A 25948-nucleotide genomic window follows, 5' to 3' on the forward strand; every position below is an offset into this window, starting at 1 on the left:
CAACTAGTGACTGCAACTTTTCCTTTACCCCGCCCGGAAGATCTTTTTGACAAACTGTGCCCGGGTAAATATTTTTCGAAGTTGGACCTAGCAGATGCGTACTTGCAAATAGCGGTGGACGAAGAATCCCAGTGTCTTTTGGTGGTTAACACGCATCTTGGTTTGTATCGATTCAAACGACCTCGATTCGGGTGTGCATCCGCCCCTGCATTGTTTCAGCAATATCTACAAACTGTTTGTGCGTCAGTCCCTACTGCAGCAAACTATCTGGACGATATTGTGATCTCCGGAAAGACGGAAGAACATTTAGCCAATCTCAGAACATTATTTCAGGTCTTGCGACAAAATGGTCTTCGCTTGCGGAAGGACAAATGTGTGTTTTTTGCTCGTGATTTACCATATTTGGGACATGTACTCAATGCCCAAGGCATACATCCCAGTCCCGAGCACTTCCGTGCCATACAAGACTTGCCTTCGCCACAGAATTTGAAGCAGCTACAGGGTGTGCTGGGAAAAATTAATTATTATCATCGCTATGTGCGCCGTGCCTCTTCCATTTCAGCTCCGCTTCATCGCTTACGCCTTTCGCCAGTTGAAATCGGCGTTGCTTTCCAATACTTGCCTTATGCCATTCGATCCCCGGAAGCCTCTTTTGTTGATGGTGGATGCATTGGATTTCGGGATCGGTGCTATGCTTGCGCACAAAGATGGTTCGCACGATCGCCCTATTGCCTTTGCGTCCAAATTGCTCTCGTCTGCGCAACGAAATTATTCACAGATCGAGAAAGAAGCAGTGGCTCTCATATTTGGTGTTACAAAGTTTCATGATTTCTTGTATGGTCGTCACTTTACCATCATCACAGACCACAAACCTTTGACATCGCTATTTCATCCGACCAAGCCTGTACCTCCACGTACAGCGCAGAAATTCATTCGCTGGTCTATTTTCCTCTCGCAGTACCGCTACGATATCTTGTATCGGTCCGCTGCTAAGCACGGAAACGCCGATGCGTTGTCCCGTTTGCCTGTTGCTGAGGATAGAGCATTCGATTCCTCCGAACTTGCTTGCATGTTCATTGATTCGGAAACCGATGACGTGGTCGAATCGTTTCCGATTGATTTTCGTCGTGTAGCTACAGCCACAGCTGCCGACCCCGTCCTTGCTACCGTTCTGCGTTTCGTTGCTAATCAATGGCCCTTGTCAAAGTCACGGATCGGGGATCCGTTGGTTCGCCGATTTTTTGCTCACAAAGAGAGACTTTTTGTACGACGTGCTGTTTTGCTGTTGCGTTCTGATAATGATCAATCCAGGGTCGTGGTCCCACGTTCGTTACAGTCCTCTGTCTTACGGCTTCTCCACCAAGGACATTGGGGTATAGTGAGAACGAAACAACTTGCTCGTCAGCACTGTACTTGGTTCAGAATCGATGCAGCGATTACGAATATGTGCTCTTCTTGCATGGTGTGTGCCGAACAACACTCAGCACCACCGCGGACATTCTTTGCATGACCTAAAGCCACTTCCCCTTGGCAATGCTTACACATCGATTTTGCCGGTCCATTCTGGAATGCTCGATGGTTGGTTGTGGTAGATTCTTTCAGTAATTTTACTTTTGTTGTCCGGATGTCTTCCACGATGTCATCTGCCACCATCCAAGCGTTATCCGCTATCTTTTGCATTGAAGGTCTTCCACAGACTATTGTTTCCGACAATGGCCCACAATTCATGTCCGCAGAATTTCAGTCATTCTGCAAGGCCAATGGTATTCAACATCTGACGTCCGCGCCGTTTTCGCCACAGTCAAACGGTGCCGCTGAGCGTTTGGTCAGGACTTTCAAGTTGAAGTTGAAACAGTCGCATTCTCGGGAGGACGTATTATTGCTCTTTTTGTCCTCGTATCACTCGCAGCCCCGCGATGGTCGCTCGCCGGCTGAGTTGCTTCACGGTCGCCCTCATCAAACCTTGATGTCTTTGCTACATCCGCCGCATCAGGTTCCTGTGCAGCGGCAGCCACCTGCTTTTGCTCCAGGCGACGTTGTCTATTACTGCAACTATCGAGGTTCACGGCGTTGGCTCGAAGGGTGCATTCTTCGCTGCCTCGGCCGCGCGATGTATCTGGTTTTGGGGGCCTCTGGTGAGGTGCGTCGGCATCTCCATCAGCTGCGCCTCTGTCGTCGCACGGGATCTGCCGCTCCCCGCCTGCTTTCAGCAACGGTGCCGTCCGGTCAGCGCCCTGGGGACCCATCTACTGGCTCGCCTCAGCTCCAGGTGTTACCGATGCTGCCTTCCATTTTGCTCCATGGCGACACGCCGCCACCGCCGCCGCCGCCGCCTGTTCTCCTGCCGGAGACGCCCGCAGTGGATGCGTCGCTGCAACCGCCGGGCGCCTAGCTGGGTCACACGCCGCCGATCGCTTCCCGTGACCAGTTGTCCTCCGCCATGGAAATCTTGCCTGCTCCGAACCATATGTCGTCTTCGCCCGTCGGGTTCCCCGGCCCGATGGAGGTCGACCCTTCGGCCCCTCCTGTCTCTCTAAGGGCGCATATTCCGCTTGTTGGCGTGCACCCTGAAGCAGGTTTTCAGGCGTTTCCTAACTCCCCTCGGGCCGAATGGCAGGGTGCGGGTGGCACAGCCTCGCCTGTTGTTAGGCTCCCCACCTCGTCGCATACGCCAACATGGGGTCCTCTCCACGGCGGGCGGAAGCCTTATACCACAACCGTCCGCCGATTTGCAACGGCAAACATGATTTTCTAGCCCCTGATGTGTTGACTGCCCTGAACAACATGCATGATGCAGTAATATCGGCCTGCTTTATCAACCTGTTTTACGAGAGGTACACATGCCAATGGGCATGGCTAGGGGATGGTAGAGATGGATAGAAGAGGGGATACATTGATACACTATATGATCAGAAGTATCCAAACACCCCCAAAACATACGTTTTTCATATTAGGAACATTGTGCTGCCACCTACTGCAAAGTACCCTATATCAGCGACCTCAGTAGTCATTAGAAATTGAGAGAGAGCAGAAAGGGATGCTCCACGGAACTCACAGACTTCGAACATGGTCAGGTGATTGGGTGTCTGTTTCATACATCTGTACGCGGGATCTCCTCACCCCTAAACATCCCTAGGTCCACTGCTCCCGATGTGATAGTGAAGTGGAAACACGAAGGGACACGTACAGCTCAAAAGCGTACAGGCAGACCTCGTCTGTTGACTGACAGAGACCACCGACAGCTGAAGAGGGTTATAATGTGTAATAAGCAGACATTGATCCAGACCCTCACACAAGAATTCTAAACGGTATCAGGATCCACTGCAAGTACTATGACAGTTAAGTGGAAAAATGCTGTGTGGAGTGATCAATCACGGTACACAATGTGGCGATCCAATGACAGGGTGTGGGTATGGCGAATGCCCAGTGAATGTCATCTGTCAGCATGTGTAGTGCCCACAGTAAAATTAGGGGGTAGTGGTGTTATGGTGCGGTCGTGTTTTCCATGGAGTGAACTTGTACCACTTGTTGTTTTGCGTGGTACTATCACAGCCCAGACCTACATTAATGTTTTAAGCACCTTCTTGCTTCCCACTGTTGAAGAGCAATTTAGGGAGGGGATTGCATCTTTCAACACAATCAAGCACCTGTTCATAATTCACGGCCTGTGGCGGAGTGGTTACACGACAATAACAACCCTGTAATGGACTGGCCTGTACAGAGTCCTGACCTGAACCCTACAGAACACCTTTGGGATGTTTTGGAACACCAAATCCATGCCGAGGCCTCATCGACCGACATCCTCAGTGCAGCACTCCATGAAGAATGGGTATCCATTCCCCAAGAAACCTTCTAGCACCCGACTGAATGTATGCCAGCAGGAGTAGAATCTGTCATCCAAGGCCAACCGTGGGCCTACACCACATTGAATTCCAGCATTATCGATGAAGAGCGCCACAACTTTTAAGTCATTTTCAGGCAGGTGTCTGGATACTTTTGATCACATAGTGTAGAAAGGGGACAGGAGCAAGGGGGGGGGGGGGGGGGGGGTAGTAGGGTGTACACTGAGGGGGCACTGCCACGCCACGAGAGGCGATACGGGGGGTGGCGGCAGGAGGAGTAGGTAGACAAAGAGAGGGGAAAGAAAAGAAGATGGAGAGAGAGAAGGGAAGGAGATGTGCACATTCAGGGAAGAGGAAATGGACCAAGGGGAGCTGGAGGAGGAGACGGGGGAATATATGCATCAAACATATACATGGGTGACGCAGTGGGGAGAAGGCTAGTTCTATTCTAAGATAAATCTCAAACCTCTGCTATGCTAAGAAATTGCCACATTTTTCTCTCATCCACCTACAGCAACTGCACATACCATTTTCAGTCAATAGCTGATTTCAATGTAATCATCTTGCTAATCATATCGAGAACTTAGTTCTATTTATACAGGCCTTCAATTCTCTTTCAGAGCTTACTCTTTGTTCTACTTCATGAAACATTCCTGCTTCTGTACACAAAATTTTGAGCTTTTTAGTTTTCTTCCTACATATTTGAAAGCATCCACTTCTTTATTAATTTTTCCATTTTAATGTACCGCATTTTACTAAGACACCATGGACTATAAGATTCACCTTAAGTTTTAAGCAATTTCTATAAAAAATAACATTTTTACAATTTTTACTACACTACTGGCCATTAAAATTGCTACACCAAGAAGAAATGCAGATGATAAATGGGTATTCATTGGACAAGTATATTATACTAGAACTGACATGTGATTACATTTTCACGCAATTTGGGTGCATAGATCCTGAGAAATCAGTACCCAGAACAACCATCTCTGGCCGTAATAACGGCCTTGATATGCCTGGGCATTGAGTCAAACAGAGCTTGGATGGCGTGTACAGGTACAGCTGCCCATGCAGCTTCAACACGATACCACAGAGATCATCAAGAGTAGTGACTGGCATATTGAGACGAGCCAGTTGCTCGGCCACCATTGACCAGACGTTTTCAATTGGTGAGAGATCTAGAGAATGTGTTGGCCAGGGCAGCAGTCTAACATTTTCTGTATCCAGGAAGGCCCGTACAGGACCTGCAACATGGGGTCGAGCATTATCCTGCTGAAATGTAGGGTTTCACAGGGATCGAATGAAGGTAGAGCCACGGGTCGTAACACATCTGAAATGTGACGTCCACTGTTCAAAGTGTGTCAATGCGAACACGAGGTGACCGAAACGTGTAACCAATGGCACCCCATACCATCACGCAGGGTGATACGCCAGTATGGCGATGACGAATACACGCTTCCAATATGCGTTCACCGTGATGTCACCAAACACGGATGCGAACATCATGATGCTGTAAACAGAACCTGGATTCATCCGAAAAAATGATGTTTTGCCATTCGTGCACCCAGGTTCGTCGTTAAGTACATCATCACAGGCGCTCCTGTCTGTCATGCAGTGTCAAGTGTAACCGCAGCCATGGTCTCCGAGCTGATAGTCCATGCTATTGATGCAGATGGTTGTTGTCTTGCAAACGTCCCCATCTGTTGACTCAGGGATCGAGACGTGGCTGCACGATCCGTTACAGCCATGTGGATAAGATGCCTGTCATCTCGACAGCTAGAGATACAAAGCCGTTGGGATCCAGCACGGCGTTCCGTATTACCCTCCTGAACCCACCGATTCCACATTCTGCTAACAGTCATTGGATCTCTACCAACGTGAGCAGTAATGTCGCAATACAATAAACAGCAATCGCGATAGGCTACAATCCGACCTTTATCAAAGTCGAAAACATGATGGTACGCATTTCTCCGCCTTACACGAGGCATCACAACAACGTTTCACCAGACAACACCGGTCAACTGCTGTTTGTGTATGAGAAATCGGTTGGAAACTTTCCTCATGTCAGCATGTTGTAGGTGTCGCCATTGGCGCCAACCTTGTGTGAATGCTCTGAAAAGCTGATCATTTGCATATGACAGCATCTTCTTCCTGTCAGTTAAATTTCGTGTCTGTAGCACGTCATCTTCGTGGTGTAGCAATTTTAATGGCCAGTAGTGTATTAAGTCATAAAACCAGACAAAAAACCAGTCTTAGTTCATAAAACTGAACTGACCTTCAAAATCTCTGAAAATCATCATCATCTAGCTTTTGCCATTTTGAAACTTCCTGGCAGATTAAAACTGTGTGCCCGACCGAGACTCGAACTCGGGACCTTTGCCTTTCGCGGGCAAGTGCTCTACCAACTGAGCCATTTTGCTTTCAATCCTGTATTTGCACATTTAGTCTTCCTATCTTTTTTATTCCAGTTCTTCTTTACTAGCCCCCCAATCGCCAATGGTTTTTTTCTGTTGGTGGAGGGCTGAAATGCTGAAATGCAATTCAGCTGCTCTGTTTCCATGTTGTTCTGCATATGCTATTACTTTCAATTTATAGCCCATGTCATATGAATACCTGTAATTTTTTTGATTCAAAACTAGCTACCAACAAAAATATTGTACTATTACTGATAATACAAATCGCTTTCAATTCAAGTTCACTGGCACCATAGACTGCAATGATGCACAGACTGCAATGATTCATCACAGGCTAGATAGCGTTCTGGGTTTGTGATGGTGGGGGGGGAGGGGGGGAGGCAGTGTTAGCAAGCTTGAGAATCCCCGCAACCCACATTCGTCACATTGGTGCACTGCTCTTACCAGTTGAATCCAATGTTGCCAAATAGAGAGAGGTTTCCCGTGACACTGAATATATGGCCATTTTTAATGGAAATTTTAAATCAAACACTTGACTTTTTTTTCCTTAATTTCAAGTATAAAATGCACCTGAATTTTGGTGGCAATTTTTCAAAGACAAAAGTCTGTTGTATAGTCCATAAAATATGGTACATCATACATTTTTTCTGCTCATTTTTGTTACCTTACTTTCTTGTTAAGCTTATTTCGATGCTTTTTTCTTCACTTCCTCTCTGTCAGCTACTTCATTGTCTGCCCCAGGTAGCTGAGTGGTCAGCGCGACAGAATGTCAATCCTACGGGCCCGGGTTTGAGGGTTCGATTCTCGGCTGGGTCGGTGATTTTCTCTGCTCAGGGACTGGGTGTTGTGTTGTTCTAATCATCGTCATTTGATCCCCATCGACGCACAAGTCACCGAAATGGCGTCAAATCAAAAGACTTGAACCTGGTGAACTGTCTGCCTGACAGGAGGCCCTAGTCACACGACATTTATTTAGCTATTTCGTTGTTCTTAAAATTACTGCTCTATTTCTTTCCAAATCACCCCATTATCTGGATATGCTATGATTTATATCATCTGCTGCTGACCCTTGGCTCACTTTCCTCATTATATTGTCCATAAATATACTGGAGAGCACTGGCTAAACTACACTTCCTTGTCGAACCCCTCTACCTTTTCTAAACCACTCTCATTATTTGCCACCGATTATAGCACAATTCGGGCATTTGTTACAAATCTTTCTGACTGTAAGTTGCATTCCTTTTGACATATCCAGTCTATTCAGACCTTGCCATCTCTCTTCCCTTCTAATAATGTTATAAGCCTTTCTTATGCCACTACAATGTCTTTCACAAACTCCCATTTCTTTTCTATTACCTTCCTCGTTGTAAATATGGTATCTATAGTTGATCTCTAGGTCAAAATCATTGCTGCTTTTCTCTTAGATGTGGTCCGATCTTGTTCCTGATTTATTGTAAAATTATCTTTTCATAACTCTCCATGTACATGGTACATAATGTTATTACTTTGTAGTTCTCACCAAGAGCCTTGTTACCCTTCTTAAAAACACATGCTATAACTGCCTCTGTACAATCATCAGAAATTTCTTCATATGTCTATAATCCCCTTCATTGTTCAATACCGCCAGCTACTGAATCCTGATGGGCACTGTGGTTTTGATCATTTCCACTGTGTTGTCATCTACTCCAGGAGCTTCGCCATTTTAATTTCTCAAACAGCTTTCTCTACATCCAACATCTAAAGATCTACTCTTTCTATTTCCTCTGTAATGATGGTATTTATTTTGTCTCCCTTTATTGGGTTGTGTGTACTTGTTTCATCCTGTTCTTTGTACAGATTTTGCAAGCATCCTTTCCACATTTTCAAACCTTCTTACACCCTGATAATTAAAATTACTGCACAGCCACCTGCAATAACAAACCCATGTAAAAATGCTGTAACCTGACAACAAAAAGTCGAGGTGAGAACAATTCTTTTGTTACCAATTGGGATGTATCGTATGAAAGACCACTGAGATACCATTACATTTTGAACATCTACTACTGTTGCCCTGTAAAACCTTGCTATATACAATATATCATCCAGTAAGTGAGGCATGTGCAAATTTAACTTTCCTTTCATAAAACCCACACTCACTCACACACTCCCTCCCTCAGCTTCCATAAAAACAGCATATACTCCAGGTCTGGCCCAACAGCATTGTGCAGGTGCTAGTACTCCACCTGTGCTACAGCCTAGAATTCTAAACATAACAGTGAAAGGTGCTCAGGGATGAGGAGGAAAAGGAAAACTGCAGCTACTTGTTACAGCAGGACAGTCACCTAGTCACACACCAAGCAATTTGCAAGAAATACCAGTTATGTTATATTACATGTAAGTAATGAACCATGAACAATGGACCTTGCCGTTGGTGGGGAGGCTTGCGTGCCTCAGCGATACAGATAGCCATACCGTAGGTGCAACCACAACGGAGGGGTATCTGTTGAGAGGCCAGACAAATGTGTGGTTCCTGAAGAGGGGCAGCAACCTTTTCAGTAGTTGCAGGGGCAACAGTCTGGATGATTGACTGATCTGGCCTTGTAACACTAACCAAAACGGCCTTGCTGTGCTGGTACTGCGAATGGCTGAAAGCAAGGGGAAATACGGCTGTAATTTTTCCCGAAGGCATGCAGCTTTACTGTATGGTTAAATGATGATGGCGTCCTCTTGGGTAAAATATTCCGGAGGTAAAATAGTCCCCCGTTCGGATCTCCGGGCGGGGACTACTCAGGAGGACATCGTTATCAGGAGAAAGAAAACTGGTGTTCTACGAATCGGAGCGTGGAATGTCAGATCCCTTAATCGGGCAGGTAGGTTAGAAAATTTAAAAAGAGAAATGGATAGGTTAAAGTTAGATATAATTGGAATTAGTAAAGTTCGGTGGCAGGAGGAACAAAACTTATGGTCAGGTGACTACAGGGTTATAAACACAAAGTCAAATAGGGGTAATGCAGGAGTAGGTTTAATAATGAATAGGAAAATAGGAATGCTGGTAAGCTACTACAAACAGCATAGTGAACGCATTATTGTGGCCAAGATAGACACGAAGCCCACACCTACTACAGTAGTACAAGTTTATATGCCTACTACCTCTGCAGATGACGAAGAAATTGAAGAAATGTATGATGAAATAAAAGAAATTATTCAGATAGTGAAGGGAGACAAAAATTTAATAGTCATGGGTGACTGGAATTCGTTAGTAGGAAAAGGGAGAGAAGGAAACGTAGTAGGTGAATATGGATTGGGGCTAAGAAATGAAAGAGGAAGCCGCCTGGTAGAATTTTGCACAGAGCACAACTTAATCATAGATAACACTTGGTTCAAGAATCATAAAAGAAGGCTGTATACATGGAAGAAGCCAGGAGATACTGACAGGTTTCAGATAGACTATATAATGGTAAGTCAGAGATTTAGGAACCAGGTTTTAAATTGTAAGACATTTGCAGGGGCAGATGTGGACTCTGACCACAATCTATTGGTTATGACCTGTAGATTAAAACTGAAGAAACTGCAAAAAGGTGGGAATTTAAGGAGATGGGACCTGGATAAACTGACTAAACCAGAGGTTGTACAGAGTTTCAGGGAGACCGTAAGGGAAAAATTCACAGGAATGGGGGAAAGAAATACAGTAGAAGAAGAATGGGTAGCTTTGAGGGATGAAGTAGTGAAGGCAGCAGAGGATAAAGTAGGTAAAAAGACGAGGGCTAATAGAAATCCTTGGGTAACAGAAGAAATATTGAACTTAATTGATGAGAGGAGGAAATATAAAAATGCAGTAAATGAAGCAGGCAAAAAGGAATACAAACGTCTGAAAAATGAGATTGACAGGAAGTGCAAAATGGCTAACCAGGGATGGCTAGAGGACAAATGTAAAGATGTAGAGGCTTGTCTCACCAGGGAAAGATAGATACTGCCTACAGGAAAATTAAAGAGACCTTTGGAGAAAAGAGAACCACTTGTATGAATATCAAGAGCTCAGATGGAAACCCAGTTCTAAGCAAAGAAGAGAAAGCAGAAAGATGGAAGGAGTATATAGAGGGTCTATACAAGGGCGATGTACTTGAGGGCAATATTGTGGAAATGGAAGAGGATGTAGATGAAGATGAAATGGGAGACATGATATTGCGTGAAGAGTTTGACAGAGCACTGAAAGACCTGAATCGAAACAAGGCCCCAGCAGTAGACAACATTCCATTGGAACTACTGACGGCCTCGGGAGACCAGTCCTGACAAAACTCTACCATCTGGTGAGCAAGATGTATGCGACAGGCGAAATACCCTCAGACTTCAAGAAGAATATAATAATTCCAATCCCAAAGAAAGCAGGTGTTGACAGATGTGAAAATTACCGAACTATCAGTTTAATAAGTCAGGGCTGCAAAATACTAACGCGAATTCTTTACAGACGTATGGAAAAGCTAGTAGAAGCTGACCTCGAGGAAGATCAGTTTGGATTCCGTAGAAATATTGGAACACGTGAGGCAATATTGACTCTACGACTTATCCTAGAAGCTAGATTAAGGAAAGGCAAACCTAGCATTTGTAGACTTAGAGAAAGCTTTTGACAATGTTGACTGGAATACTCTCTTTCAAATTCTGAAGGTGGCAGGGGTAAAATACAGGGAGCGAAAGGCTATTTACAATTTGTACAGAAACCAGATGGCAGTTATAAGAGTCAAGGGACATGAAAGGGAAGCAGTGGTTGGGAAGGGAGTGAGACAGGGTTGTAGCCTCTCGCCGATGTTATTCAATCTGTATATTGAGCAAGCAGTGAAGGAAACAAAAGAAAAATTCGGTGTAGGTATTAAAATACATGGAGAAGAAATAAAAACCTTGAGGTTCGCCGATGACATTATAATTCTGTCAGAGACAGCAAAGGACTTGGAAGAAGAGTTGAACAGAATGGATAGTGTCTTGAAAGGAGGATATCAGATGAACATCAACAAAAGCAAAACGAGGATCATGGAATGTAGTCTAATTAAGTCAGGTGATGCTGAGGGAATTAGATTAGGAAATGAGACACTTAAAGTAGTAAGGTTGGTAGGACATGTTCTGAGGCATCAAGGGATTTCCAATTTAGTACTGGAGGGCAGCGTGGAGGGTAAAAATCGTAGAGGGAGACCAAGAGATGAATACACTAAGCAGATTCAGAAGGACGTAGGTTGCAGTAGGTACTGGGAGATGATGAAGCTTGCACAGGATATATTAGCATGGAGAGCTGCATCAAACCAGTCTCAGGACTGAAGACCACAACAACAACAACAAAGTAGTAAAGGAGTTTTGCTATTTGGGGACCACAATAACTGATGATGGTCGAAGTAGAGAGGATATTAAATGTAGACTGGCAATGGCAAGGAAAGCGTTTCTGAAGAAGAGAAATTTGTTAACATCGAGTATAGATTTAAGTGTCAGGAAGTCGTTTCTGAAAGTATTTGTATGGAGTGTAGCCGTCTATGGAAGTGAAACATGGACGATAACTAGTTTGGACAAGAAGAGAATAGAAGCTTTCGAAATGTGGTGCTACAGAAGAATGCTGAAGATTAGATGGGTAGATCACATAACTAATGAGGAGGTATTGAATAGGATTGGGGAGAAGAGTTTGTGGCACAACTTGACCAGAATAAGGGATCGGTTGGTAGGACATGTTCTGAGGCATCAAGGGATCACCAATTTAGTATTGGTGGGCAGCGTGGAGGGTAAAAATCGTAGAGGGAGACCAAGAGATGAATACACTAAGCAGATTCAGAAGGATATAGGTTGCAGTAGTTACTGGGAGATGAAGAAGCTTGCACAGGATAGAGTAGCATGGAGAGCTGCATCAAACCAGTCTCAGGACTGAGGACCACAACAACAACAACAACAACAACAACACGTATGTTCTGCTTTAGGAACACTATGGTGCCTTTAAGAGAAAGTAGTGAAGCAACATCACTGAATGTCAAATGGGAACTGCTTTGCGGAAAAAAAAACCACAGGAACGACTTTACAACAACAGCCACAGCCCAGAAATGTGTGATAGGATTCACATCGGGTGATGTGGGTGGCCAAATCATTCGGCTGAATTGTCCAGAATGTTCTTGAAACAAGTCAGCTACAAAATAGCTTATACAGTGCTAGGCATGGAGAGTACATTAAGAAATGTCTAGCACATGTAGTGGAGGTTTTGTGTCCAGTAGAACTGTTGAAGTTCAAGCAAGTTGCACATTCTCGTCACAGAGTGGAACACTTGTTAAGGGAGAAACTGGAGCCCGTTAGGGCCTTGTTAACAACTGCAGCCCTCTGCCTGACACACCAGGAGGTGCTATGAGCCAAGTCAGTTAAAGTAAACACTATAATGGAAATTGTTGCCCACACAGTGAAATATTCAGTAACACAGATGGAAACATCATACATTTAGGAATTCTTACTTCATGTCAAAGCTGAATATTCCAATTTTCTACACCTCTCTAAAATTAGGTGGTTAAGTTGTGGACAAGTCCTGAAGAGGTTTCTTAATTTGCAGGAAGAGATCACAAAATACCTAGAGACAAGTGGAAAAGAGGGCAAGTGTCTCTTTGATTCCAGTTGGATTGCTTAGCTCGCTTTTATAGCTGACATCACAATTACTCCAATTCACTAAGCCTCTAATGCAAGGGGAGAATCATTCAGTAACAGTTGTAGTGAAGAAGACAGATACTTTAAAAAGATTAACCCTCTGGAAAAATTAGCTTAAAGTTCATGACTGAGAGAATTTCCCTGAATTCGGGGCAGGCAGAAGGGGGCCACACATGATTGACTGTGTATCAGTAACTGAAACATTTGATCATGAGTTCTCAAAGGGATTCCAGGACTTTGCATTACTGAAGACTGATTTTGTCTGACAATGTGCCTTATTACTTCCAACTTGAGCTGATAAGACCTACAGTGTAGTACCTGACTCAAGGACCTGTTTGCCCTATCCAGGAATAAGCAAGACTTTTATAAAATGTTATCCCAAGAGCAATACCCCTAACTGGACAGATGAGCTGCTAAAGTTATTCAATGTCTGGCTCCACATGAGTACGCAAATTTTATTTTTCCTATTATGATATCAACAACGTCCCACCAACATTTGAGTTTGACAGATTTTAATCTGCATAACTCCATGCATTTGGCTGCGTCACAAAACTACAAGTATATTACATACTGTACAATCAAAAGTGTATCAATTTCAAAACCTGAGAACTTAGATGTTAAATGCCCATAAGTAAATCTTAAAACATTATCTAATGTTCTTATTTAATCACATAATAAAGGTATTGCTTTGGTAGAAGGCTAGAAAGTAAAAAAAAAAACACTAGTGATTATATTCTTTTTATAAAAGTACACTTCAATATTTGACACTTATAAGTAGCCCCACTGTGTAGTTAACACACATCCCAGTGTTTCCCATACACGCAGTCTTTAGCATATAGCTTTCTCACTCACACATCATCTCGGGGTAGCATATTGGTGGGGAAGCTGGAGTGTTGGATGGACTTGGCCACACTCCCAGAGCATAAGCATGTGATGAAAATGCCAGTCTGGGCCAGGTCTGATGCACACAACTGATGTCATCTATCTGGCTCCATATTTACAAGTTTTCTGGCCATATATAAACTGCATACAACTCAAGTTGTAATTCGAAATTTATTGCAGTACATTTTGATCTTTCCAATCTATCAAACTGAATATCATTCACAGCATAATTCAAAGGATATTTCCACTAACCCCCCCCCCCCCTTTCCCCAAAGATCGGATTAGGGGAATGGAAACTCCAGATAATTTTATGTTGAGCATGGTTGTGCTATTCAGATTTATAGAAATATCTCTCAAGATTTTGAATGTAGTGATTTCCTGTTGCCTTCTGCACCCAAATGTAGATCATCAAACCTGTCCCTCCCTCCCCAATTACAGACAAATTCTTTCCCAGAATGACAATAGAGCCTCCTTACCTATCTATACCCACATATACACTCTCAGAAAGACTACTGTAACTTGATACAGGGGATGCACTTACACAAGGGAATGTTCGGTTCCTGCATTCATTCGTCACCTACATACATATATACATACACAGTTGTTGCTGCACCCCTCTCTCCTCCTCCTCCTCCACGAACAAAAACGAACTAAATGTCAGTATTTCAACAGCACTGGAATGAGAAACAAAATGGCTTCCTGATAACATCTGTCTGTAGATACTGGTGCCGGCCGATGTGGCTGAGCGGTTATGGGCGCTTCAGTCTCGAACTGCGCGACCGCTACGGTCGCAGGTTCGAATCCTGCCTCGGGCATGGATGTGTGTGCTGTCCTTAGGTTAGTTAGGTTTAAGTAGTTCTAAGTTCTAGGGGACTGATGACCTCAGATGTTAAGTCCCATAGTGCTCAGAGCCATTTGTAGATACTGGTATATCATATTTAACCAATTATAAGATAAGGTTTTTTTACCAAATTCGTCATTCAAAAAATATAGGGTCATATTATATGCGGAGATTAAACTATTGATGCCAAGATCAATCTCGCTTTTTTAGTAGAGTATCTAGGGGTAGTCTTACATTTATACTGATCATCTTACAATTAGAGATTAAACTGCTGAGCATAGATGCAGGCATATTTATTTTGAAGAATTCGGAAGGGCAGGGCTTGGCAAATGATACCTGCATTGCAAATGGCTCGAGATTTCCCAATACACCGAAGTGCTTTGTACACTATCATACAACCACTTGACATTGACTTGTGAGGCATCAGTGCAAGAGATGTGAGGAACTGTGAACTAGCCACTACAATAGTCTATTGCTCTGATTCAAATTTGACAATTTTGCGAAACACAGGAGGAAACAGCATTAAATTCTATCATCTTACTAACTTTTGTTGTATTTGAGCAGGTTAACAATAAATGTTTCATACATGTACGGTTACCATGCGTAAATATTAATGCAGATTTTTCAAGTAAAGGTAATGTTGAAAACCGAAATGTTGTCCTCCAAAAAACATTAGTTGATTCAAAGCCCAGACCAATACTTTTATTTGATTATGAGAGCCTGCTACATTTACAGTGGTTCAAAATGGTGTCCCCCGTGCCAATGCAGGCATGACCTTGACACACACAGTTCTGTCATACCCATTCTAATATTCCCAGTGTTGTTTCAAAGGATGTTGTAGATTGCAGAGGATCTCCTGGCAAGAATTCTTGCTGTCTTGACAGGGGTCTTGAGCATAAGACTTTTTACACTGAGCCACAAGAAGAAATAAAGTTGGTGAGATTATGTGAACATGCTCACCATGAAATCAGGTTCTACCTTCCTATCCACTTCTCAGGGAATGTCTGATCCAGGTGTTCATGAACCCTCAGTCCAAAGAGGTGGGGCTCCAGCATGCTGGAACCACACCCGTAGATGAATAACAAGTGGAATATGTTCCACCTGGGTGGTACATCTCTGATAAACACTGTGTGCAATGGTGCATTTAAGTGGGGAAGGAGAAGAAACAGGCCTAATATGTAATCACTGTCTATGCCTGCCCACACATTGACTGATAATAAGTGTTGATAGCTTGTCACAACTGTAGCGTGGTGATTCTCAATGGCCCAAACATGGTTACTGCGACTATTTAGCATTCTCTCCTGCTGAAACAGGCTTCACCTGAGAAAAGTATGTACGCAGGAAACTGAGGATTGATTGTACGGCACTGCAAAAACCATTGGCTGAACACGTCATGAGATCCAAAGTCAGCAGGAATCAAAGCATGCCCTTTCTGTGAACAGTACGGGTCTAGCTACATTTGCTGTAGTACTTGCCACACAGCACTCAGTGATACATTCATTTCATGTGCAACTGATCACATTCTCATTGCAGGCACCTCATCCACTGGAGCAAGCACTGTACTCTCTATGTCAGGAGTCCGCATAGTTCACCATACTCCTCGGTCATTGTACTGCAGTACCAATTGCCTGATTTCACTTAATCGTTGGAACAATCTCAGAAATACTGTACGAGCGGATGTCTTCTATGCAGATATTAGTTCCTATACAACCTTTAGACTTCTTAGACTTCTCTGATGCTTCCATTTGCTTGCCCATTCTTAAAAATCATGTCTGCAAGTTTCATCACCAGTACAACTCCATTTGGTTAGAACTGATCAATGTCAGCACTTGAACTTGTAAACAAAGACTGCAGTCTACTGCATTACAAACATCGTACACGAGAAGTGCTCATGTCAGTATGCAGTACACCATCTGCAATGGATTAGCTGAATTATTATGCCAACCTCTATACCTACCAAGTGCTCGTTGGAATTGCCTCTGTTACAATGTTACAATCTTAGCAACAACAGTGCCCGTACATATATTCAACTGTCAGGGGTGGTACCAGAACAATTTTTGCTTATAACTTTGGACTCTGTAGTTTCCTGACCAGGGCTCCTTACCTCAAACTGAATTATTTACCCTTTTTCATCATCCCTGTAAGTTTATAACATCATCACTCAATCACCCTGCATAGTGTGCATAGCAATTACTTCCCTCACTTTGTAGCTTCACATTCAAAATGGTGTGCAACAATATCTCTCAAATAAAAACACACATGACTGAGTAGATTACTTGACATTAAAAACCTTATTTAATAACTAATGTTAAAGAGTATCAAATATCTTTTACAACAGGGGTTAAAACCATTGAACTAAATTAAGTTTTGCAACTATGCAAGGATAAATAAATGCATCACAGTTGCAAAGCAATTAACAAAAACTGGTGCAAAAAAGTATCCATCAAATCATAGAATACCCAAGTGCTCATATGTACTACTAAATCTACTGGGCATTCAGAAATACCCATTATGAACATGTATGACTTGTACAGGGGAGTGAGTACATAATATCGTGAATAGGGACCTGTGTACAGAAACATACTGTTTCCATTCTACATCGGGTTCAGTTCAGATGTTTAACTCATCCACTTCTGCCTGAGGAACTGAATTATGCATGACACAGTATAATTATTAGGTAACAATTTGAAAGGAAATACAACGAAACATCCACTTGTTTGTACTAACACTTAAACATTCCGTGTTTACATTATCCCAAAACAAAAAAGGAGCCACCACACTGTTCATACAGAACAGTACTGATGTATTACAACAGATGTGGTGTTCACCAACATCATTACACACAGTGTACCTACGAAGCATGTTCTCGTACACATACTCCACCCTACCTGGCGTCTCTTCAATATATAGTGCAGCAGCCAGTACTTGTGCCAGTATATCTTCCTCTGTCTCTACATTTTGTACACGACGTCACAAGAAGTAGCCCAAAGGAGTTAAATCTGGTGACTGCAGCAACCATGTGACTGGATCACATCAAACTATCCACCTTTCACCATATCATCTGTTGACATGTCTCTGAACCGCACATGTGAAGTGAGGTAGTGCACCACCTAGCTGAAACCACATTTCTTGATGGACATTCAGAGGCACAGCTTCCAATAATGGGCCCAATACATCTTGTACAAAGATCAGGTATGCAGGACCAGTTAAATGGAGTGGAAGGAGGTATGGCCCCACCACATGACCATCCAGAATACCAGTCCACACGTTAATACCAAACTGGTCTCAAATCACTGAAGATGCATGGCATGAGAGTTTTAGTCTGGCCGGACATAGCTGTTTCACGAATTCAAAACACCCTACTGAACTTACACTCATTTTTGAACAGACCTTTATGTGGAAACAGTGGTGTGTCAAAGTTGTGGAAATTTGGCTGGACCCATAGTGTGTAACCTTTACAAGTGGTATGGATGTAACTGTTGCTCACACAGAACATCCCAGATGATACTGTGACTAACACCCGTTGCACGCGCAATTGTTTGAGTACTCGTTGATACATTCTCTTCAATGTGTGATGCAGTACATCATCTTCAAATCTGAGCATGTGGCGTTGTGCTGGAGCATGGCAGTCCTGCCTCCTCACAGTGAAGGCAACTGTTCCCAAAAAAAAAAAAAAAAAAAAAAAAAAAAAAAAACTTTCATAATTTGTGCATAATTTGAGCAAAACGTTTGTATGTTTATCATGCAGACGACTAGCAGCTCTTCCATTACCTCGAGCTTTGCCAAATACAAGGGGCATGCCTGTGTATTCTGAAAACATGTTTACTGTATCAGAGATGCATAGGCACTGAATAGGTCTCGCAGCAATGCAGACATTAAGTGACATGAGGTGGTCGTCTGGCATAGCACGTCATCTTGTCTATCCTATTGCATACCAGGACAATCAACTCTTGAGACTTTTCTTCTTCCCTCAGTAAACTTGGACGCATTACACATCTCAACTGAAACTGTTACAGAATGGAAACTGCATTTTTCTGGGCATGGATTCCCGTTCAAAGTATTATGTACTTCTCCCCTCAACAGGTCCTAGAAGTTTGTAATATAAATTTCTGAAAACCATGTACAACCAAGTACTTCAGAGATCCGGTATAGTGTCAAAACACACACACACACACACACACACACACACACACACACACACACACACACGCGCGCGCGCGCGCGCGCACACACACGCACACACACAAACTTTGCCACACAATGTAAGAAGCATATTAAAGCATCAAAATTTGCCCATATATTTTAACTACCGTGATGTTCTGATTCTATCAGTGGCCAAAAAAATTACAATGCATGATGTTTTGATCCTAGAGGCTACTTATTTACTTAAATTTCCTTCAGTCACCAATTTTACCTCATCAAGTGCAGATCTCTTTTTCGGTTTGCTGTTATGCGATTCCTTCATCTTCACAGGATGTTGTCTAAACTGGATGCTAGCTTCTCTTCTCACAGATGGAAAAAATCTTTTATTAATTATAGATAGTCCCTCTCTTGGAGTTGAAAAATGCAAGGCTATAACAAGAAAATAAATAATAATTTTAAATTATAACAGTAAAAAAAGCGCTGTGTTACACATTCTTATCTACATGAGATGCAATAACTACCTCAAAATTATTGCATACTAGAAGATATTATGCATACTAGAAGATATTACTGTAGTGTGTGTATTATCAGCAGGTAGCTCTGTTTTGATCCACTCCTCACATTTACCTCCACCAACTGCATGCAGCAAATGAGATTTAGTGTCTTTCCGGGCATCCTGCTGGGAGTAATAGGGGTGGCAATAACTGCTCTCTTTCTGAGTGCACATGGCCATGCTGAAGTGGTGATAAAGTTTCATTCATTGTTATCTGCAGCAACACTTTATAAGACTTGTCAACATAAAAGCTGTCCATCCCCCCTCTGCCTGATTCTCCCCCCCCCCCTACTCCCTCCCTGTGGGAGACATTGAAGTTACAGGACCCACAGAGTCTAAACGGCATTATCAGTTTAGTCAAGCCACAACATATAGTGATAGTGAGCTCGATTGCTAGCTAAAAAGAAACAAACACAGCATAAAAGTAAAATGAACAATTACAAAAAGCCTCATTTTTAATGGACTAATCTTAAAGAGTTTCTAGGTAAGCTGGTGTCTACTGTCAAAAACAAACTCCTTCACCATGTTGCTATGATGAGTAAAGATCAGAATGTGTTCCACAGCCCACGCTGTATATGCTAAGCCTTCGTAAATCTTAGATGACAAACTCACAATACAGAATAAAGTGTGAGTGTCACATTCATATCGGGGGGAGGGGGGGGCATGGACACTTTTAGAAAATGATGCCTATGTTAGTCCATAATAAAATACATTTAAGTAGTCTAGTATGCGGGGTGTTCGAAAAGTCCGTGAGATGGCACCACCAGTGCGTATCGAGGTCATGTTTGGTTAGTAGCACCTTTGGAAAGAATGCACACCAAGTTTCGGCCATATTGGTCTATTTTTTTGTGTTTGGCATTTGTATGAATCAAGGAAGTCAAGTGATTGTCAAACAATGGTCAAAAAAGAATTTCGTGTGCTGATTCAACATTACTTTATGAAGGCAAAACGCCTCAGGAGACTAAAGAGAAGCTTGATAAACATTAAGGTGACTCTGCACCTTCGATTAGAAGTTTATAAGCAATTTCAAAATTTTCAGAGTGGCCATATGAGTACAAGTGATGCTGAACGATGTAGACACCCTGTGGCGGTTATGACTCCAGAAATCATTGAGAAAATCCACAATATGGTGATGGATGACAGAAGAGTTAAGGTACGTGAGACTGGAGTGCTGTGGGCATTTCAAATGAATGAGTACATAATATTTTGCGTACACATTTGTACATGAGAATGCTATCCACAAGATTTGTTCCGCAATTGCTCACGCTTGAGCAAAAACGGAATTGTAGGAAGTGTTGCAAGAATGATTTGCAGTTGTTCAGGAAGAATCTGCAGGATTTTAAACGTCGTTTCGTCACTGTGGATGAAACATGCATACATTACTATACACCTGAGACCATACAAAAATCTAAACAATGGGTTATCGAGGGAGAATCTGCACCAAAAAAGGCAAAGACTATTCCTTTGGCCAGAAAGGTTGTGGCGACTGTCTTTTGGGATTCGCAAGGGATAATCCTCATCAACTATCTGGAAAAGGGTAAAACTATTACAGGTGCATATTATTCATCGTTACTGGACTGTATGACAACTGAGCTGCAAGAAAAATGCCGGCAATTGGACCACAAAAATGTTCTTTTCCAACACGACAATACACCAGCACACACCTCAGCACTTGTGGCCACAAAATTAATGGAAATAGAATTCCAACTTGTTTCACATCCCCCCTATTCTCTAGGCTTGGCTCCCTCAGACTACTATTTGTTCCCCAATTTGAAGAAATGGCTGGCGGGACAAAGATTTTATTCAAACGAGGAGGTTATTGCAGCAACTAATAGCTATTTTGCAGACTTGGACAACTCCTATTATTCAGAAGGGATCAACAAATTAGAAAGCAATGGACTAAGTGCATAAGTCTAAAAGGAGACTTTGTCGAAAAACAAAACAGGTTCACCCCAAACATGTAAGTAGTTTTTATTTTTGCACAGACTTTTCAAATGCCCCTCGTACCACTTCCATGTTAGATGAAAGTGAAGTGCCGAGTACTGCAAAAATTGGACTTAAATATTCAATCTTTAGGCTGGCTAATTTGGTGAAGCATCAACTTCTTACAGGTAAACTCTACGTGCTTTTGTGCAATTTTCATAATTGACAATTGATCAGTTTATAAAAAGGAGTTAAGCTGATGATAATGGAAATTCCTGGATGGAACAATATGTAAAATACGGAAAAGGCAACCACTCACCTATAGCAGATCAATGCATGGAGCACAGAAGCATATACTAAGCTAAAAAGTAAATGCGTTTCTGCGCTCAACCCATCATTTGGCTAATAAGAATGAGTAAATTTTACATTTATTAAAATATTGAAAATAATTATTTGAAACAAGTCCTCCATGTCCATGAAGCATTATATAGAATAATTAAAAACTCACTCTTGTCTGCCCTACCATCTAGTGAGGAAATGTTGTACCATCATATAGATACTACAGACTAATTTACGATACAGTAGCCTACAGTTCCGAGTAATTATTTCACGGTTGCATTTGTTTTCTGCATGTGAATGATCTTATCCATAGTTTTCAATACCGAGGTACACAACTACAACTTTCTCAATGTGTTGTGTCAAGTGCAAGGTACTGTACATCAACAGCAAAGCTTCAAAGCTTAAATAACTTGTTATACCAAGAGTGCACAAGAAATAAAGATATTACTGACAACAATTAGCCTCTCAAACTCAACAGTGTCGGTGGACTGTAAAACAGCTGTAGAGCTCTTGGATCTGAACATGGGATAGTTGACTTAAAACAAGAGTTACATAAGATCAAATGCGGTACAGTTGAGTTATGAGTAGTTTAGTGAAAAAATCACACTGAATTAAAGTACAGTAAAATGTTACTCAGAAAAATAGAGCAGGGAGGAAAATCAAATGTATCATATACTGTAAAGATACAAATTAAAAAGGATATTATAAATATTCGCAGCTTCTCAGATGGCATAGTAACTTAAGTTTAAAAAATAAAGAACAGACATTTCAAGGAAAACCTTCAAGTCTATGCACCACTGTCCTTGTGTTCTGATAAAGTAAAAGAGGTCTTAAAAAAAACTCCTCCCGAACAGGCCATGAGGGCTCAACGGTACCACCAGCCACCGTGTCATCCTCAGCCCATAGGCTTCACTGGATGGGAATATGGAGGGGCACGTGGTCTGGACACTGTTCTCAAGGCTGTATGTCAGTTTCTGAGACCAGGGTGCACTGAGGCTTTGTGAGGCAAACTGAGGAGCTACTTGATTGAGAAACAGAGGTTCCAGTCTTGGAAGAGAGGCCTACAAAGAGTTATAAAAGTTGATCAATGAAAACAAATTCCACTATGAGATGATAATGGGGAATTTTAAAGCGAAAGTAGGGAAAAAATTGATGAGCACTGTTTAAAGGTAATTTCACATCTGATACCAGAAATGACCAAGGTAATGCATTTGTAGCAATTGCTGAAAACATGCTTGCTTTGACACATTCTTCCACAAGAAAACAAATACAAAATGGAATAGGCAAAGACCAAATGGAACTAAAAATTGATTATATTTTATCAAACCATGAGGAAACTGTACAAGAATTTCAAGTTATTAAATTCGTAAGTCACAGAGAATATGCACATACTAAGCTAGAGAGCAACACTTATCAGCATGATAAATGAAGACTGTGAATTTACTTAAGAATAAATGTAGCTACCAGACTTGATCAAGCAACAAGCTCTCCACCTCAGATAATGAAAACCGTACAGACATACGTGAAAGGGACAAGCATACACGAAAGAGGCAATTATTTAACAAAGGTACTAGTGAAACTTCCTGGCAGATTAAAACTTTGTACCGGGCTGAGACTCGGGCCGGTAGAGCACTTGCCTGCGAAAGGCAAACGTCCCGAGTTTGAGTCTCTGTCTGGCACACAGTTTTGATCTGCCAGGAAGTTTCATATCAGTGCACACTCCGCTGCAGAGCAAAAATCTCATTCTGGAAAGGTACTAGAGGAAACAGAATAAGATGATACTGATACAAAGAGAGCAAACAAAAAGGGAAAAAAAATATCAAATGGAACAATAGTAGCTACAAAGAAAAGAAGGGAGTTTCAACCTATCAATAAAAGGAAAATATAGAATATACTGAATTAAAACTGGCACAAAATGTCACAGTATGGTGAGGAGATAAATGAAGAATTGGCATGAGAAACAGTTCAAAACTATGATAGTATGGGGAGGGGAGGTAACACACTTTTTCATCAGTTAAGAAGGCACCTGATGTTGTAGCTATAACAGAGATAGAATTGTATAAGTATTCAATGTCTTCTTTACTGGAGTCTCTTTGGAACACAAGCACTTCCATTGTCTTCTGTCTTTATACACCATTCCTCCATCTCCACCTTGATCCTGTCTTCACCTTTATTTTGCAAGCAGTTCTTCACCCCTTTCAGCTACTTGGTTGTAACTCTTTCTTTTGGTCTTTTCCCCTTCCCTTTTATTTCACGTATCTCTCTTGGTATTCTCTTGTCTTCCATTCATTTAACACATCCATACTATCAAAGCCAGGGGTATCGAACCCTCAGCCCAAAGCAAGTACTGATGCAGGCCAAGGAGATTGCTACTCACCATAAAGATGACCAGTTGATTTGCACACAGGAACAACGAAAAGACTGTTACAAATTATAACTTTCGGCCAAAACTTTCATCAGCAAAGAAAACACACACTTTCACACTAACACGCACACATCCCACACGGGTGACCTCTACCACTGGCAGCTCCAACCGGATTCTGGTTTTTCACCATTAAACAGCTAAATTCACAATTATGAAACTACAGAAGCCAGAACAATTTTCGTAAAGAAGAACCGTACACAGAAAGCACAATCATTGGAAACCATGCTATCTGAACCTTTAATAATCTACAATGCACTGCCTAGAGAATAAAGGAAATGAGAATATTAGATTTATTTTAAGTAAGGAAAAGATAACCACTCACCTATAGTAGATCAATGCGTGGAGCACAGAAATAGCATTCACCCTAGCTTTCAAGCACTACCTCTTTTTCAGCATATTGTGTGTGTGTGTGTGTGTGTGTGTGTGTGTGTGTGTGTACCCACATTTGTTGAGCAAGAAATTCTGGAAGCTCAAGAGAAAGAATCAGTTATTCTGGATCTGAGTGGGAACAGTTGGAAGAAGATTTATAGCTAGGTAAGCTGTAGTCTGTTATGACTTTTGTCACTTACATTGTTGCTACAAATACTGCTGCCATAGTTACATTTTAGTTCTGCTTTACTCGTGTTCCATCTTGTCTTCTTTTTTACATATGAATCTTATAACATAGCAGTATTCAACATGCGTTTCCCAGATTTGTTCAGGGAAGACTTAAAGAATCTACCAGCAAAGAAAGCAGGAACGAAACAAGTTGACATTGCCAATTGCAACATGCTTCTCTGCATGCCAGAACACTTCAGAACTTTCCACATAAAAGCCAATTACCTGTAAAATTGCTTAAGTGTTGGAAGGATAATTACATTTTCTGTCATTGTAACTGTAAAATTTGCAACCTGTCACAGATTTAAAAACAATAAATAAACTTGAATCTTTGACTTTTTTAGTGTGCCCCTTTAAGAGGTATCAAAGGCAATTGTGTGAGTAACACTTATAAATGCTTGGTTTTCTGGATCCAAAGTTTTTCTAAGTGGCTGTACTTCAGAGTGTTAAAGACATTACAATGAGTATATAAACTTTTATTACTGTGGTGTGTGTTGGCTTCACGTCTATTGGCTCGGCAGAGGAAGAAGCAACTAGAAGAATGTATGATGAGATAAAAGAAATTACTCAAAATAGTTACAGGTGAAGAAAATTTAACTGTGATGGAGAGACTGGAATTTGACAGTACAACAAAGATCGGAAAGAAAAATAGGAGAACGAGGACTGAGAGGGAGGAATGAAAGGAGAAGAGACCTGCTAGAATTTTGTACAGAGCGCAATTTAATAATTGCTAATACTTCGAAGAAAGTTGTATATGTGATATGATGATGTGATGAATATTGTGTGTTTGAAGGGAATACACTCCTCATCATGAGAGTAACACGTAAGAACATAAAAAGTGAAAAAAATGGGGACTTGGCTCGAGCTATATAAGCAAGCCGAAGAGTTTAAAAGGTCATGACAGTAGTCGTAACACAAAAGTTAAAAGAAAATAGCAATAACTCCAGCAGCATCTCGCACAAGAGGGTCTAAAAGCACAACAAGGCGGTCGCTTGGTGAGTACCTGATGCACGGGGAGGCTCTTGCCCCCACAAATACTCCTAGCACTGGAACTGGAAAAGTATTATAGGTTAGTGTAAAATCCACTCTCCCTCAGGAAATGCAACACTTTGGTAGTGGCTGTCACATCAGATACATGCCACACCTACGTGGACCCTTTAATCACTCACAATTGGTTTTGGGTTTTAGTAGCCTGCCTTTCCAATTTCCAGAGCCTCAATATATTGGGTCGAAGTTGTAATCTTAGGTCTGTGCCTGATATACCGACATCAAATTGATCTCCTGTAGTTGCATGTTTAGCTAAATGGTCAGTGGGATCATTTCCTACATCGCCTATGTGGCTTAGTGTCCAAT

At 42.0% G+C, this 25948-nt stretch overlaps 1 protein-coding gene across 2 annotated transcripts in view; it reads right to left on the reverse strand.

The window, feature by feature from the left end:
* LOC126088518 (sentrin-specific protease 1-like) overlaps positions 1 to 25948 on the reverse strand; it is a 195952-nt gene that overhangs the window by 94901 nt on the left and 75103 nt on the right. For both annotated transcript variants that reach the window (XM_049906670.1, XM_049906669.1), the window contains one exon: positions 19030 to 19187. In XM_049906670.1, coding sequence (XP_049762627.1) covers positions 19030 to 19187 — 158 coding nt within the window. The remainder of the gene's footprint in view (positions 1 to 19029; positions 19188 to 25948) is intronic.

Source organism: Schistocerca cancellata, chromosome 6, assembly GCF_023864275.1.
Source record: "Schistocerca cancellata isolate TAMUIC-IGC-003103 chromosome 6, iqSchCanc2.1, whole genome shotgun sequence".
Classification (NCBI taxonomy): Eukaryota; Metazoa; Arthropoda; class Insecta; order Orthoptera; family Acrididae; genus Schistocerca; species Schistocerca cancellata.